Source organism: Colobus angolensis, unplaced genomic scaffold (assembly GCF_000951035.1).
Source record: "Colobus angolensis palliatus isolate OR3802 unplaced genomic scaffold, Cang.pa_1.0 Scaffold113, whole genome shotgun sequence".
Lineage (NCBI taxonomy): Eukaryota > Metazoa > Chordata > Mammalia > Primates > Cercopithecidae > Colobus > Colobus angolensis.
The window spans coordinates 2,983,843-3,001,128 of record NW_012112364.1 but is presented as its reverse complement, the minus strand read 5'-3'; the positions used below and the strand labels follow the sequence as shown (position 1 = coordinate 3,001,128).

At 35.2% G+C, this 17,286-nt stretch overlaps 1 protein-coding gene across 1 annotated transcript in view; it reads left to right on the top strand.

The window, feature by feature from the left end:
* The window catches only part of NUPL1 (nucleoporin like 1), a 48,520-nt gene extending 35,567 nt beyond the window's left edge, over positions 1 to 12,953 (top strand). Inside the window, exons 12-15 of the mRNA XM_011959127.1 lie at positions 1,857 to 2,058; positions 7,473 to 7,571; positions 9,167 to 9,262; positions 10,495 to 12,953. Coding sequence (XP_011814517.1) covers positions 1,857 to 2,058; positions 7,473 to 7,571; positions 9,167 to 9,262; positions 10,495 to 10,664 — 567 coding nt within the window. The 3' untranslated portion in view covers positions 10,665 to 12,953. The remainder of the gene's footprint in view (positions 1 to 1,856; positions 2,059 to 7,472; positions 7,572 to 9,166; positions 9,263 to 10,494) is intronic.
* Positions 12,954 to 17,286: the final 4,333 nt, after the last annotated feature.

Sequence of the window (17,286 nt, the reverse complement as noted above, 5' to 3'; positions counted from 1 at the left end):
CACATAAAACTGCCCTAGATCATGTCAAATAAACGTTGTAGACATGAAATTTTGACTTACTCTTTAAGCAACCGAAGAACAAAAGGATATTCCCAAGAACCAAACGATATTTTATGATCAGATTTGGTATGTTGCCATTATTTTTAGCTTAGTTTAGTGAGCAAACTAAGCTCTAGGCTTCTTTATTTCTTATAAAAATCTCACAAGACATTTTTTTGTTCATTTTGTTTTTCATTAGGTAATCTGTTGAAACAGGCATTAACTATCTTATCCAGCCAGGCTTTAGGAACATTAACGCATTTGGACGTTTTAGCAATTTGTTTTATAAATCATGGCTGATGTCAAGGTTTTTGTTTATTATTTTCTTTTGTTTTGTTGAGACAGGGGCTTGCTTTGTTGTCCATGCTAGAGAGCAGTGGCATAATCGTGACTCTCTGCAGTCTCGATCTCCTGGGCCCAAGCGATCCTCCCGCCTCAGCCTCAGCCTCTTGAGTAGCTAGGACTACAGGCACGCACCACCACACCTAGCTAATTTGTTAACTTTTTGTAGAGAGGGGGACTTTTGGTGTTGTCCAGGCTGATCTTAACTCCTGGCCTCAAGGAATCCTCCTGCCTAGACCTCCCAAAGGGCTGGGATTATAGGTGGGAGCCACCATGGCCAGCCTGTTTCTTTCAACTAATGGTCTTAAGTATCTAAGGTGGATCATTATTTTCCATTATCTGAAGTAGAACTAAAATTTATGGGATACTGATGCTTGCTCAGGAAAAGGAAGGGTAGATTTGCAAGAGATCGGTAATGCTTGTTTTTCTTACATCATATGTCTTGATTCTGGCTTTATATCTTCTCCAATATCCAGTTCTTGGCAGGCCCCCTTTTTTAATATATCATAAATGTAGCAAAGTTTGGAAGATCAAACACAGCCACACAAAAAGGGCGATGATAGCTTTTAAATACTGTAAACAACAGTAAGAGTTTTAAGTGCTGTACTGGTTATAATCAGAACCTAATGTTTATTAATTTTTGCTAAGAAATGTAAGAAATATGAAATATCTGTGTCTCTTCAAAAAGTGATTAAAAACCTATCTAAATTAGGCTAAATCTTCAATGAAAGCATAAAATAATTCTAAAGTGAAACAGAATTGTTGCTTGTTAATGGCCTTAAGGCAGATGCTGCATTGGGTAAAAGCAGCTCACTTTATGAACTTGGAAATTTTTCTTTCTTTGGAGTTATAAACTCATTTTTTTTTCTTTGAGGTGGGTGATTGAGTTCATAACTTTAACATGGATCAGGTCTCATTGTTCACTGGTCAAATAATAGCAATAAAGTAGAAGCCCTCATGACACCCTCCAAGCATTCTGCTGAGGTGCAACATCTTATTTTAGCATGTGTTACCCAGGCCTTCTAAAAAATGTATTTAAAAATGTATATATTTAGTACTGACTTTTTTTTCTTTTTTTAACTGTTTTAATCAAAAGGCAATGAAAAGGTTGGACATTTGAGGGGAAAGTTTCCTGAAAAACTGGAATATTTAAAGTCTTCATCCATCCATCTTCACATTGATGGAGTGTTTATTTAGATATTACTCTGTCTAAAAGCGTAGCTGATTTATTTCAAACAAGGCCTCACAAAGACAGTATTTTAGGAAGCATATTGTAAAGATAGGGAGTAAACTATTCAAGGGAGCAGTAGAACTCTTGAACTCATCACTTCCTACACGAAAGTGCATTATTAGCACTAATTTGCAGTTTAGATTGAATGTATAATATTGGCAGTGTCTTTGGTATATTCATCCACGTATTACCATAGTCAATGTGGAACTTCATTTAGCCCTTTTGTTTATTTTTTATTCTTTAGGTTCTGAAAGAACAGTACCTTGGCTACAGGAAAATGTTCTTGGGAGATGCTGTTGATGTGTTTGAAACAAGGCGAGCAGAAGCTAAGAAGTGGCAGAACACACCCAGAGTTACTACTGGACCCACCCCTTTCAGCACCATGCCAAACGCAGCAGCCGTTGCCATGGCTGCAACACTTACACAGCAGCAACAGCCTGCTACAGGTCTGAACGCATTCAAGTTATAGCTTCTTACTGTTCCAATGCAGAACATTTATGTGCGTTTTTATAAGTCTTCCATTTGTGTGAGCACTGAAGAAATTTATATGAGTAGCTGTTCCAATACAATCTAAAATTGTGATGGACACAATTATAAACATACCTGATAAAAAAGGCAGGGTAGCCTTAGCAATAATTATACATCAATTAGATACTGAATATTGTGAATTTACTTAATGTTATTTGCTGTATTGCTATAAATGCCCTTTAGAATATGGTGTTTCACTAGTGAATTACATTTAAGAATAACATTAGATTCTGAAATCATGATTGTACCGTTTATTGTTTTAAAGTCAGAGATCATCCATCCTTACGTTGAATTTTTCATATATGATACTGATAGATGGTGCATTCTCATTTTACTCATACATAGCGATTACCCACATTCAGGATGAAGTATGCTTTTATTGACTGAAGTTGTGTTGAAGATCAGTAGGCTTGTTTGTATGTATGTTGACTGTAAACAGAATACAGGCCCTCTAAACCAACTTTTGAAGAAGATACATGCTAGAATTGTACCTTTTCAAGGTGAACAGAACAAGAGCCAGAAAAAGATGTTTGGAGATGTGGATTGCACATTAAGCACAGGAGAAAGATGTTTTGAGATGTAGATTGCACATTAAGGAGCAACTGAGAAGTTGAACAGATGAAAATAATCGGTGACATGGAAAGCAGATTGTTTTATTCCTTGGTTTAGTTACACTTCTAATTAGAGAAACATTTTGTGGTCATTCTGCAGTGTTTTATTTGGTCCTGTGTCTATCCGAGGTTAATAATTATCTTAATCCTGCCATCCCTTTTGTCAGGTTTGAAGCTTGAGATGGAAAAATAGTCTTAATTGATACTGATTTTTTTGCTTTAATCATCATAAACTTCTTAGTAATGCTTGTTACTCAGTAGCATGTGTCTTTCTGAGAGTTCCATATAGTCCAGTAGTAGTACATTACAATGCAAAAAAATTAATACATATTTAGATTGCATTCAGGCTACCTATACTAGGGAAGCATTCTCTGGTTTTCACTATTGGCAGTTTAAAACATTGTTCTTCACATTTGGAGATGACAGAATTGACTTGCCATAAGTAAAGGGTTGATGATAGATTTATGTCAAATCCTCTATATTCCATGGCTGGACCCATGTGAGTAGTGGCTCGCATGAGCACTGTCTGGTAGCTCTCTAACTGACTGGAGTGTAGGATTGCATTCTCAAGTTACGGAGGGAAAAAGTCATTCTGGGATTGATTCCTTTGAGGATTGGTACTTCTTCTTAAAAGGAATCAATGCCATAATTATGACCATCAGCTCTCATTACTTAACCAGTTAATCAAACCAACCATAGTACTAGTTTAGTTTTTAGAGCCAGTATTAATCCTAAAGTAGATAAGTGTAGGTTTGGTTAAGTGCTCTTTAAACATAGTGAATTTCCATTCTATTAAATAAAACTTGAGAAACATCAGTTATATAAAAAGTTATGTTGTAAGTGAATATATTCTATGATAAATACCTAAACTTGAAGCAAAACCTCCTGTCAAGGGTTTGTGTGTGTGTGTGTGTGTGTGTGTGTGTGTTTAACTTTCTTATCTAGACAGTATTATTTTGAGAAATTCATAGGTTTTCACTCATACATTTTGAGCTCATGGACATATGGAGATGTGTGTTCATTCTCTAAATGAGTGCCTACTATGTGCTGGGCTCGGGAAATGCAAAGGTAGACAATATAGATTTGGTCTTTGTCCTCTGTGGTGGTTGAGAATATCAGCTTAATTTGGTGTATTCTTGAGCCTTTTGCTCATAGGTTTTAATTTTGCCTGTGACATTTGCCAGGCTTTGGGGAAATTGACTGCCTTCACTCTTCCCTGAAATTTTGAAGTCCACATAAGGGCTTTCTAATCAGATGGCAGAAATTATAATTTATTAACCTAAACAACCTTACAGTGTTTTCGCTTTGAATTGTATGAATTCTTAGAACTGAGAAGCTAAACAATAGTGATAACAATTTTACATTATCTTTTCTTTCTCCTTTTGTTTCTCTAAAGGTCTCCCAGGCCTTCCCAGTCAAAATTTTAGTTATTTTAGTCATGTCACCATGATGTGAGATTTATGAGCTCTGTTAGATACATTTAGAAATGTCCCTATTTATTGAATGGTGTTTTGTACCCCGTAAGTTATCCCTTATGCTCTGTGACTTCTGTGAAATCTTTTTAAGTGCCAGTAACAAATTTTAGACCATCTAGATGAAGGTAGAGAGAGAGAGAGCTTATGCATTGTTTGTATACATCACTGTTTATCTATACAAGATTTGAGTTCTCAGAGGGATTTTGCTTTTATTTGCGTATGAAATTTTTATTAACATGAATATGGGCACAAAGCAAATAGCTTCTTAGACTGCTGCCTTCTGAAGGTGGCTTTTGTGTCTTTCTCAGAGGAGGAGTAATAGACTTAAATGACTTGTCTTTCTTCAGTTTTTTTAAATGAAAAAATCTATATACTAGGGCTTAGGCATGTATGATTTACAGTTATTTGTTCTGAAGGCTGCAGAGAATTGAAAATCCAGGAGGCTATTTGTGTACGAAATCATGAGCATCATTACGTGGATAACGTAGTTTCATGTTAGCAGAACTTGACGCTTGTCTATAAGTGCTTCCCAAGCCTCCTGAAAAACTGAAGACATTTACATTAGGCTTTTCAGTATAATTTTAATTTAGGATAGGTTTTTTAGCAATGTACTGGGATTGAGTTTTGCTGTTGTGTTTTGACAGTTTTAAGAGTTCTTGATGTTTACATAGTAAGACTTTTCTTATGTGACTTAGCTGCTGTTTTAAGGAGAGCCAAGACGTTTTGTTAGGAATTCCTACTTTTTAGCTTAGTGTAGGTTTGGACATTTAAGCTGTAGTGTTAAATAGGAAACGTTAAGTATTTCATCTTAGTTTCTTGTGGTTTTGTGATTTTGTTGTGTTTAATAACCAAAGGAACATTCCCCATTAAACAGTAAGATAAAACTTTTCAAACTGGGGAAAAGGCATTTTAGGTTTTTTAAAGAAAAATTATTTTAAAATGTGACTTAGAAATAACCATACTAATTACATTAGGGATTTTGGGTGATCATGGAAAATTATAAAATATTTTTAGCACTTTAGTCCTTTTTCTGTTAATGCAGTTTTACTTTTAAGAAAGTAGAATTTATTCTGGAAAATATGAATTACAGTGCTAAACCTGGTTTTGTTGTGTGTGAATATATTATATGGTAACTTTTGTAAAATGTTACTCTACATGAAGATTTCACTTTGGCCAGTCATTGATATATATCACTACTAACTTAATTTTATTTATGGAAGTAAGAACCTCTCATTGAATGACAGTTCAGATTTCAAAGCAGACTTCTTGAATTGTTTACGTAACTTTTGCCTGAAGGATTTAGACTCTGCTTTCTAATAGTGAAACTAATATATATGGTGGCCAGAGTGTAATATATGCTAGTACTTTGGCATGGGAGATATTTATCATGAGTTTTTACTATTAAAAAATGTTATACATTTGCCTACGAGTTTTTTAAATGATGTTGCCTTCAGAATTTGTGTGAAGGTACAAAACTAAAAATGTCATGTATCTGATGTGCAATGAGAAGTCTTGTCGTCATTAGATAGGAGTTCTTGATTATCTATATTATGAATATTGATGATTAGAAAAATCTTTTGTTCTGTTGCTCTTAACAGTAGACCCACACACAACAAAAAGCATGCTATTTGAGTAACTCTTATGACTTACAAGGCTGAGGGCTGTGGTGTGCATTATTCTTTAGGGTCTTCCACCAGCAGTGCCTCCTATTAACCTGGGACACACAAGTCTCTCAATGTTAAACTGGACATGTGTTTTTTTATGTTTTTTGTTAGGAATCAGAAAGTGTAATAATATGCTTGGTTTCTTTTTCCTATAGTAACATTTTACAAAAGAGCTGCTAGGCAGGTATTTTATTCTCAAATTGATCTCAAACTGGATGTAAAATTTTAAATTATTTTTTTAATAGTAGTATAAGAATTCTGGCTGCTATTAGTTATTGTTTATTTTCTGGGTAGAAGCTATTCGAAAAGTCCAGTTTCTGTCCCAGTGTAGCAAAATGTAGTTCCTCGGTTGTTTTTCTTTAAATGCTTTATAATTTTACACTACCTTTTTAGTATACAAACCTCATTCTTCATTGGACAACTTGAAGGCTTTGATTTCTTTAAAAATTTAAATTTTAATGTGTGTATTACTTTGACAGTTCCCTCAACTTTGAGATGCACTGATCACTGTGCTTGAAAAAGACAATACTGAAGATTGTACTATGAAGTTTATTGAATAGTTTTCATAAATTATTTATCCAAATGAGAGATTTTTAGATTTTTGTATTCTGCTTAGTTTAAAAAAAAAAAATAGTAGTTTAAAAGAGAGGCTAGTAAGTTTGATGCTATTCTTGCCAAACAAACTCAGCCAAAATCTTTAAAGTAACACGTGGGAAAAGGATGACTAATCGTTCTGCTTCTGAGTACATTTTCCAAAACGTTGGAAAGAAACTTCTGAATTGAAATCTTGAATGTATTGAATCTGTCAAGGTACACAGCGGTGCCTTTGTAAATGTTCATTACCTTATTTAATCAGGTGATAAGTGGTGTAATGTAGCAGAGCTTAAGAATAGAACTCAATTATCACTTTTTGTGAACAAGTTGGAATTGTCATGTTACTGTGTAATTGATTTGCTTTACAATGAACAATAAATTTAATAAAATAAAACATTGTCTTGTTTTTTATCTACTTACTGTATATATCATTTATATTTCATATGAGAAATCATGCCTAGTTTTTTGGGTACTTACTCTTATGAAATAACATGATAGTTTTGACATGTTAGTGTCAGTCTCTCTTCATCAGTTGAGACTTGACTCTAACACTAAGGAACTTGATTAAAAAAATTAAAAACCGCTTACTGATTATACCAACTAGTTTTATCAGAAACAAGTGAGGAGATCTAAAATAATTCTAGAAGTAAATCTAAAGGAACTATAATTTATGATACATTAAAGATTTCAAATTATTTAGTAGGTTAAACTAACATTCATCTTTCATTGCGGTAAGCCTCTTTTAATTGTCTAGTTCTGAACAGGTTAATTTTTTTAAAATCTTTTTTTTAATTTTTAGATAAATCAATTTGGATAGATAAGTTACACTGGAGAGACATCCTGAAAACTTTAAGTTTTAACAAATGGAATCAGTTAAAAGTAATCACTGTTCATTTTAAAAATAATTTCATAAAGAATCTTTAATCTTGAAAGAGTAAGGCAAATTTGTTTTTTTTCCCCCCCATTTTTTTTTTTTTTTTAATACCAGGGCCACAGCCATCTCTGGGAGTTAGTTTTGGAACGCCATTCGGCTCAGGTATTGGCACTGGCCTGCAATCAAGTGGCTTAGGTTCTTCAAACCTTGGAGGTACACTTTAACTTTTCTAATATATCATTGAACTCTTATATATTTGAATTGATACTAGCCTGTAAAAAAAAAATTTCTAAGAGGATCTGCTGCTGTTTTGGAAGTTAAGGTTCCATCTGGCAAAAACGATTCTCAAACATAATTATTGCTTTCTAATATTAGATTTAGTATCATTCCATCTTCTGTGAATAGTAAATACAAAGTATTAAAATTAAGTGGTAGGCATGTTCATGTTTTCAGAGCAATATGCTGACACATGAACTTGAGAATTCTTTAGTTTTAATCATCTTAATTAAAAATCTTAAAATTAATAGTCTTAATGTTAGTTTGGAGTCTGAACTACTTCTGGATGATATACATTCTCCTAATCAGTATCTTCTTTTTTCTGAAAATGAGTACTTAGGGAAATTATTATGAATTGAACAGCTAAACTCATGTCCATTTCTAAGCACATTTGGCAAATTTGCCTATATACATACTTGTTTACATAAGCAATTAAGCTTATTTTAATAATACTTTCATAAGTTTAGTAAGGTAAGTCCTCTGCAAAAACATCATGCTAAATACAAATACATTCACAATTCTTTGATATGGATAACTGAAAGTTGGTTATATTTTCACAGGCACATTATAATGTAATGAATAAATTGCCCTTATTTCCACTAAAATGTAAGACAGGAGACCTATAAGCTAGTATGGTTGTTTAATATAGACTGTTCTAAATTAGGAATTATTAGAATCATGGCAGATAGCATAATTCCTATAATCTATAATTAATTTGCCATCACATTTCTTGTTGTTACAGGCAGTGATACTGCCACACTCAGTATTCTAGCTAAGCTGTTGCAAAGTAACCGAAAAAGAATTTGAACTTTATTTGTAGAGCACCTGGCTCTTAGGAGAGTGGAAACTAGTCTTCACGTACTTAGAATGTCATGACCTTTGTGTAATGAAAAATCTTTCCTTTTTTAAATGATTAAGATAGTATTGTTAAGAGAAAAACCATGATCTTCTCACCACCAATTTTTCACTGTTACACTGGCTAGTAGTATGGCAGGAATCTACTGTTACTGAGTAGATTTAAAGTGTTTGACTATAGTTATGCAGTTTTTCAGTGATACAGATTCTTAATTAACTAAAAATGTTTTGGGAAAGAGCAGAGTAAAATAACCTTGTAGTATTTAGTGTTTACATTGTTGTGCATGTCATGCTTATTAATGTATTTAGTCCTTTATTTGTGAAATGAAATACCCCTAAAGTGGAAATGTTTATAACTGACTAAAATCATACTTGAATGGTGGGTAAAATTTTCTAGCACATTTAAAATAGAAAATACTAATGCTTTCTTTTTTATGGCCTTGTTCTTTAAAAATTGGGTCACAAACATAGTCTAAATAGATATAAACATTTTGTTTCAGAATTAGTCTGGTTCTTCTAAAAGTCTCATGCAAAGGAGTCAGCAGATTTCCTTAACAAGGCCATGTTTTTCAACACTGTATCTATTAGACCTCTAATGATTTTCGGTTGTACTTGTCCATATCCTTTAACCTGTGTTTTATGTGCCATTGTATATTTTTCTATTACCCTTCCACTAGGATTTGGAACTAGCTCTGGTTTTGGATGCAGCACCACAGGGGCCTCCACATTTGGATTTGGAACAACAAATAAACCCTCAGGAAGTCTTAGTGCAGGTTTGTGTGTTTCTGCCTGGATTTCAGGCAAATTTAAAGGTGTAAATTATTTAATTTAAAAGTATGTGTTGTTATTTCCAGTAACCCAAAAATTTCCCTCCCTGATTCAGTTTTTACTCCCTGGATGAAGTGTGCAAGCCTAACTAATCATTTTACTTTATGTCTCTCATAAACTAAAGGGCAGGTTTGTAAAATATTTCTAACAAGACTTCTTAGTTTGATTTAATAATAATATCTTCTAATTAAGTAGAGATTCATTTGAACCCTAGTGACTAACTTCGTGGTTAAGTCATTTTCTTCATTATTGCAAAAAGGAACCCATCATTGTGAAAGTTTAACCAAGTTTCTTGTCATAATTCATCCTGGAGAATGATTTCTATTCCAGAGTCCCTCTGGTTTTGAGAATACCAAATCTTTATTATTAATTTAGTTCCTTGTTCATTTTTGAAATAGGTATAATTTTTTTGACTCTTCTTATGAGAAATTCCAAATTTCATCTGCTTTTGCATTTATATTGGTAAATATGGCTTGTTTTAATGTGCAGTGCTTAGGGACAAATACCATATCTAATATAATGACATAATACTGTGAAAGATGTGTTTAAATTTAGAGAATTTAAAGGAAGTTCCACTTAATACAAGTAGTGTTTAAAATCAGCAGTTCCAGTGGAGGAAGATAATAATAGGATTCCATGTTATCAGGATTATAATCAAAATATTGTATTAGTTAACTAGGCAGTAGTAGTACTAGATCTTAATTTTGCAAAAGCTCTTACAAAATCAGGACAGTGAGTACTGTTTTGTTGTTCATTGTCTTGAACATTGTGGGTTGATGCTTTCCTGGAGTGCGTGGGATATCGAGGGTAGGTCCAGATATGTGAATGTCCCTCTTGTACATGTGGCTAAAATGTTGTTGGGGCTAAGGAGGAAGGCACCTTGACATATTTAATTAACAGGAAAGTTTCTGGCAATTTGAAGTTTGTATAGATTTTAGTTATTTGTGCTAAGGTTTCTCTTTGGGCCTGCATCACTAAACTCTCTTTCAAGGTGCCACTTAGTTGTTAGCTAAATTTTCCTGTTAAAATTTCATGTGAGAAATTTAGGGCTTTAAGATATTTGCATTTCTTACAGATTATGTATTCTTTTAGATAGAAATTTACTGCTTCTCCCTGTTTTTATATTTGTTTTTGGAATTCAACTTCTGATATGAATATTTTTTTCCCTAAACATAAGGCTTTGGCAGCTCAAGTACATCTGGGTTTAACTTCAGCAATCCCGGCATCACGGCATCAGCTGGTTTGACTTTTGGGGTGTCCAATCCTGCCTCTGCAGGTTTTGGAACAGGAGGACAGCTCCTTCAGTTGAAGAAACCTCCAGCTGGAAACAAAAGAGGAAAAAGATAAACATGGGTTGATGTGTTGAGAGAATCCATAGCAGCACCGTTCATTCTATGAGTCTATTTTTCTAATGATGCAGTAATTAAATTGCATCCCAGGAGATTTATAAAATTTTGATATTTTTCCCTACTCTGGAATTTGAACTTTCTTCATGTTTGCCATACTGAACATCTTTTTTCTTGTGAATTTAAAGTCTAGTTGTGTTTTCTTTTTAGTTTGATTCTCAGTGTAAGAAATGTTCTCATTACATCAGTGGTTGATAATGGTTAGAAACCATTAACCTAACACTTACTATTTAACCTAGTGTTTTTGTTGATGAGGTTTACATTATGTGAATACATGCACATTTGTTTCTTATAGAGATGGTGTGAACTCTAGGGCCTATACTAGAATCTATTTGTTCCTTGATAAAGGCCTTTTGAATTACACTGCAGGGCATCTTGTGAATATGTATGTAAATATATACAGAATAATACACACAGTTGTGTGTGCATATAGAATATATATTTACGCCGGATACGGTGGCTCACGCCTGTAATCCCAGCACTTTGGGAGGCTGAGGCAGGTGGATCACCTGAGGTCAGGAGTTCGAGACCAGCCTGACTAACATGGTGAAACCCCATCTCTACTAAAAATACAAAAATTAGCCGGGCATAGTGGCAGGCGCCTATAATCCCCAGCTACTCAGGAGGCTGAGGCACGAGAATTGCTTGAACCCGTGAGGTGGAGGTTACAGTGAGCTGAGATCACACCACTGCACTCCAGCCTGGGCAATAAGAGCAGAACTCTGTCTTCAAAAAAATGAAAATAAAATACGTATTTAGAGGCCTACAACTTTTGCCTCAGACTGTTCCCCTTTTCTAAGGGTATTCAAGTTTTCACCTTTTAAGCTTCATAAACTCAGTGCTTGTAGAATGATGAGCTAGAGGCACCAGGTCATTGCAGTTGTTTGCTTAAAGACTTATTGAAATGGTTACTGGCGTAAATACTTGGCCAACTCAACTTTATTGCCCCGGCCTTTTCCATTTTTGTTTCCACCTTAACCTGTAGCAGCCCCTCCAAATGAGGAATGCTGTAAGACTCATCAAACAGATTTTGACAATTTTATTACCCTGTGTGTCCTTATTTGCTTCTGTGAGATGTTTTTTTCTTATCTGAGATGAACTTTCAGGAGCATATTTGAACTCCAGACTGGTGTTCTGGGGCAAAGAGCTATTAGCCAAACTGATTCTATGCAGGTGAAGGATGCACTAAAGTTCTCACTTTAGTGAGACCTTTTCTAGCTGTTCCAATACAGAGTTCTTTCTTATAGGGCTATTGATATTGACACCAAATGGAGTGGCTTCTCAGCCTCTTAATGTCTTAAGTAAGTGCTTAATTTGGAATAGAGAAACCAGTATATTTTAAACAAGAAAAATATTCTTTGTAGCAATTGTAAATTCTCCCATTATAACAGTGAACAGAGCTCCAGGTAATAACGCATAGGCATGTCAGGTTGCATCTGTGTATTTGACTACATTAGTATTAGTATTAGTGACGTCAGGTGGATATAAAAGAAAACCCTTGGAAAGAGAACTGCCTTAGCCATGATTTCAGAGAGAAACCATTAGTAGACCTATTTATGATTCAGTGACAGTTTTCAGATAGGATGTGAACATGGAATTTCATTGAAAATAGTTTAATTTTTTATATAAAAGGTTTTGTATATAATGTGTGTCAGTGACTATTTTCAAAATCATTTTCATCAAGACACTTTTTTTCTAAAATAGGCATTGCATACACACGCACATGTATGTGCTCACACACACACACACATATTTTTTGTATAATGTTGGGTTTGATTATAAAAGTGTCAAATATGTTTTATTTATCTGCATATAGCAGTGATTGGCTTTTTTGAATTGAAATTTTTGTGCATTGATGCATTGAAATAAGGAAAATTATTTATCTCTGAGCAGTAAGCTTATTTTTGCTTATTTCTGTAATATTGCAATCCCCAGATCCAGATCGTGGGAAGTTAGGGAAAAGGTTTGATTTTGTGTTTTGAATTACTGTCAGAATTACATACACAATTACAATAAACTTTTTTTTAAAAGACATTTCATTGTACTGCAAAAATCTGAATATTTATATTTCTTGTTTTTTTCTTTATATATTTTGCATTTTAATATGTTGAGCCACTGGAAATTTGTAAGATTAATTTGTTATAGGAGTTTAAATGTGTTGTCATTGTCTCCATTGTCTTTGTCCAGAGCCTATTATTATGGAAACAATAAAATTTATTGTGTCAGTTGCTTTGATTCTTTATAGGTGTCAGTAGCTGTTCTTAATATGTAATTTTCTTATTATTGCTCTTTTCTTCTCCGGTTGGGTTTTAGTGTATTCCCTTCATTGGTTTATACATCTTGCTCTTTTTTAAACAGAAGAGTGAACATAAAATAGTAAATTATTTCTCACTTGCTTTTGTCTTCTCAAAATGACAAAAACCGTGAACATTTTTAGTTATAAAGAAGAATATTGAGTAAAGGAAAAATCCCCTTGAACTTTTAGGCCCTAATTCCCCTCCATTTCCTAGTGTGCACTCTAATGGTTTGATATGTATCCTTGTAGACCCTTTTAAATGTGTCTTAAAGAGTATATAAATGTTACTTCTCTTTTCTTTTTCTTTTATATTCTCTCTGATTTTTTTAAATCACATTTTATTCTCTTAGATCCTTCTTTTTACTTTTTTAACAAATGGGTTAAAAAGTCTGTGTTCCGGACTTGTTCTTCTTCCCTTCTATTGGTATATCATCAGCATTTTTCTGTGTCCATGTAGATTTACTTTTTACATATTGTCCCATAGAATGGGTGTACAATGATCTGTTCCAACTATTCTGTTTTGTGTTTTCTTAGGAAATGTAATTCTTATTTAAAATTTTTTTATTTCCATAGGTTTTTGGGGAACAGGTGATATTTGGTTACATGAGTAAGTTCTTTAGTGGTGATTTGTGAGATTTTGGTGCACCCATCACCTGAGCAGTATACAATGAACCCAATTTGTAGCCTTTTATCCTTCACCCTCTTCCCACCCCTTCCCCTCTAAGTTCCCATAGTTCATTGTATCATTCTTAACGCCTTTGTATCCTCATAGCTTAGCTCCCACTTAGAGATTGGTTTTCCATTCCTGAGTTTCTTCTCTTAGAATAATAGTCTCCAATCCCATCTAGGCTGTGAATGCCATTAATTCTTTTTTTTTTGAGATGGAGTTTCACTTTTGTCGCCCAGGCTGATGCCATCTCGGGTTACTGCGACCTCTGCCTCCTGGGTTCAAGCAATTCTCCCTCAGCCTCCCGAGTAGCTGGGATTACAGGCATGAATACGCCTGGCTAAGTTTTGTATTTTTAGTAGAGATGGGGTTTTACCATGTTGGCCAGCCTGGTCTGGAACTCCTGACCTCAGGTGATCTGCCTGCCTCAGCCTCCCAAAGTGCTGAGGTTACAGGTGTGAGCCATCATGCCCCGTCAATTCATTCCGTTTAGTGGCTGTGTGGCATTCCATCATACACACACACACCACACACACACACATACACACCACACCAACTATTCTCTGTTGATGGACGGTTAGGTTCATTTGACTTTCAGTTTCTTTGGGGTTGATTCTGGAAAGAAATTGCTGAAAAGTCATATAAATTGTGTTTTTTAATGTCACATTGCCTTCCCAAAGTGCTATACAAATATATACTCGTACTAGTATGTATATCCATTTCCTAGTATTCTTTGTGATCCTAGTTAATTGTAATCCTAGGTCTCGTGAGGTCAAACTTTTTAATATGTACCAGCTATTTGTATGTGAGTGTAATTGCATATTATATCCTTTCACAATTTTTATACGAAATTAGGGCTTTTTCTTAATGATTTGGAGGACCTCTGTAGATAATAGGTAATAATATTTTTCCTGAGAGGTATGTCTCGTCAGCTGTGTTCAGAATCCTGCCTTGACCATGTGTGATCTTAAGCAAGTTACATAACCTTTCTAGAGTTCAGCTTTATCGTCTGGAAAATGAGGATAATATACATGGGTGGTTATGTTAATAATATAATCTAAAGCATTTGGGTAGTGTAAGCCCTGACACTTGAGAAGCATTAGCTGTTCCTGCACCAATACCCCACTGCATTAATCATTGTAGCCAGATGCTTTATTTGTATACCTGATAGGAAGCTGGTCTGTCTTACCCTTTTTGTTTGTTTTTGTGTGGGGAGGCTATTCTAGGACACTTAGTCTTTAAGATGAACTGTAGTCTGTACTTTATTGAGTTTGATTTTTCTTCAAAAAATTCTGAGATTTTTATTGGATTTACACAAAATAATATGTCCTGGGGGAAATTGATAACAATAAGCACAGCATGATATATGCATTTCTTGGGTATTTTATTCTTTTAGCAAATTTTTTATTAGATTCTTGTTGGATTATTTTTACTAGCCATCTTGATTTTATTTGAGTGCAAATTTTTATCCCGTAGTAGGTATGAGGTCATTTACATTATTACAACCAGTTAATTTACCTGTCCTTTCTGATGATCATATAGTAAATCCGAATTAATGTCCTACCTTTTCTGTGAATAAAGCTGACTTTGCCACACTTTTTAAAGCACACACCAAAACAGGCTTGTTCAGTCACAGAATTCTGGGCCTTGCTAACATGAGCCAGTGTCCTGGGGAGTCTGAGCTGGCATACCTAACTTAAATCTGCACAAAGTCCTATTTTCTTCTTACATCACATCTCCATATATTCGGTGCATAGTCTGTCCTGGGTACCACTCTCGGCACTTTATATACTTGACCTTGTTTAGTCTGAATATTACCGTATAAAGCAGAAATACCCAGTTTATAGATGAAGGAACTGAGGCTAACGTTAAGCAACTTATTTGAGGTCGCATAGCTAAGTCATAGGTCTGGGTTTTAAACCCAGATCTGTTTAATTCCAAAGCACAATATTTTACTGCCTGTCTGATTACAGGAATAGCATGCTGATGTTCATGACTAACAAAGGCACTGAAGGTAATGTGATTACACAGTTCATATGGGGGAAACTACAAGTATGTAATAGACCAGATAGGGCAAAGTAAGGTAAGTACCTAGGTCTATGTGATTTAAAAGGAGAGGGAATAATATCTGTGGTGTAAAGAGTGTTATAAAGAAGCAAGAGCTGGACTTGTGCAGTCCATCTTTGACCTTTTCCTGCTGGTTCCCTATGAAGAGGTTTATGGAGAAAAGCGTCATCCCAGCAGCTGGGCCATGGTGGCGGTGGGGGGTTATGTCCACCTTGGAAAAGGTAAGCAGAGCAATGTTGACTATTTGAATTTTATAAACTGTCAGCAGTTTAACAAGAAAACCTTTCCTGGAAGGCTTGTATGACTCCCCTCTCACATGGCCAGACCAAGTGAGACTTGCCAGTACAGATAAACTTCAACAGGCCCTTTAGAAAAAGCTCAAGAGAACCTGGCCGGGCGCGGTGGCTCACGCCTGGAATCCTAGCACTTTGGGAGGCTGAGGCAGGCGGATCACGAGGTCAGGAGATCGAGACCATCCTGGCTAACACGGTGAAACCCCGTCTCTACTGAAAATACAAAAAAATTTAGCCCGGCGTGGTGGTGGCGCCTGTAGTCCCACCTACTCGGGAGGCTGAGGCAGGAGAAGGCGTGAACCTGCGGGGGCGGAGCTTGCAGTGAGCCGAGATCGCGCCACTCACTCCTGCCTGGGCGACAGAGCGAGACTCCGTCTCAAAAAAAAAAACTCAAGAGAACCATGGAAACAGGCAAGAACGAGGGACCGCAACATACATAGGAGAGAGTAGGGATGAATGGAAACATTGATTGTGGCCCAGAATGGTTTTTGCCTTTTTCACATTCATTCAATAGAATGCATTTGTGTTTTCTACCTAGTCTGTCAGCTAATAGAAACAAAAAACCTACCAGGCTCACAAAGATTTCATTGCTGACAAGTGTGCTGCAGAATTAACTTGGGGAGAACTTTCTTGTCATCACCACCCCTCTTTTAATCTCCCTGGTAGCAAGTCAGTTTAATTCAGTAAACATTACTTAATAATTTGTGTGCTCCACTGCTGGGAATTTAGGAATACAAATACGGGTAGGATATTGTCTATACTCAGTGATAGCTAACAGTGCTAGGTAGGGGCCAGGATCTACTCTTAGGAGTTGCCATACATTAACTCATTTAGTCCTCAATCCTGTGAGCTGGGTACTGTTGTTCGTTTTTTTTTTCCAGGTGAGAAAACAGGCACAGTTGTTAAATAATAGTCACCACTCAACTAGCAAGCGAATGGGCCAGAATTCAAACCCAGGCAGTCTATGTACAGTCTATGCAGGCTTTTCACTTTACATAAATTGATATAAAGTGGGCCTTCTTAAGTTATAAGGATACAAGAAAAATTCTCGAGTGTATGAGGAGATTAATTTGGCCTGAGTGAATCAAGAAAATACGTGGCTTTGAGGAATAAATATGAATGTGGTTTATATTTTGTGAAGTATTTACAAGTTTAAAGAACCATGTATTTAAAATGTTAAATTTGAACAACATAAAGGGGTTCAAAATAAAAAGCAACTAATACCTCAGCCTCCAGAGGA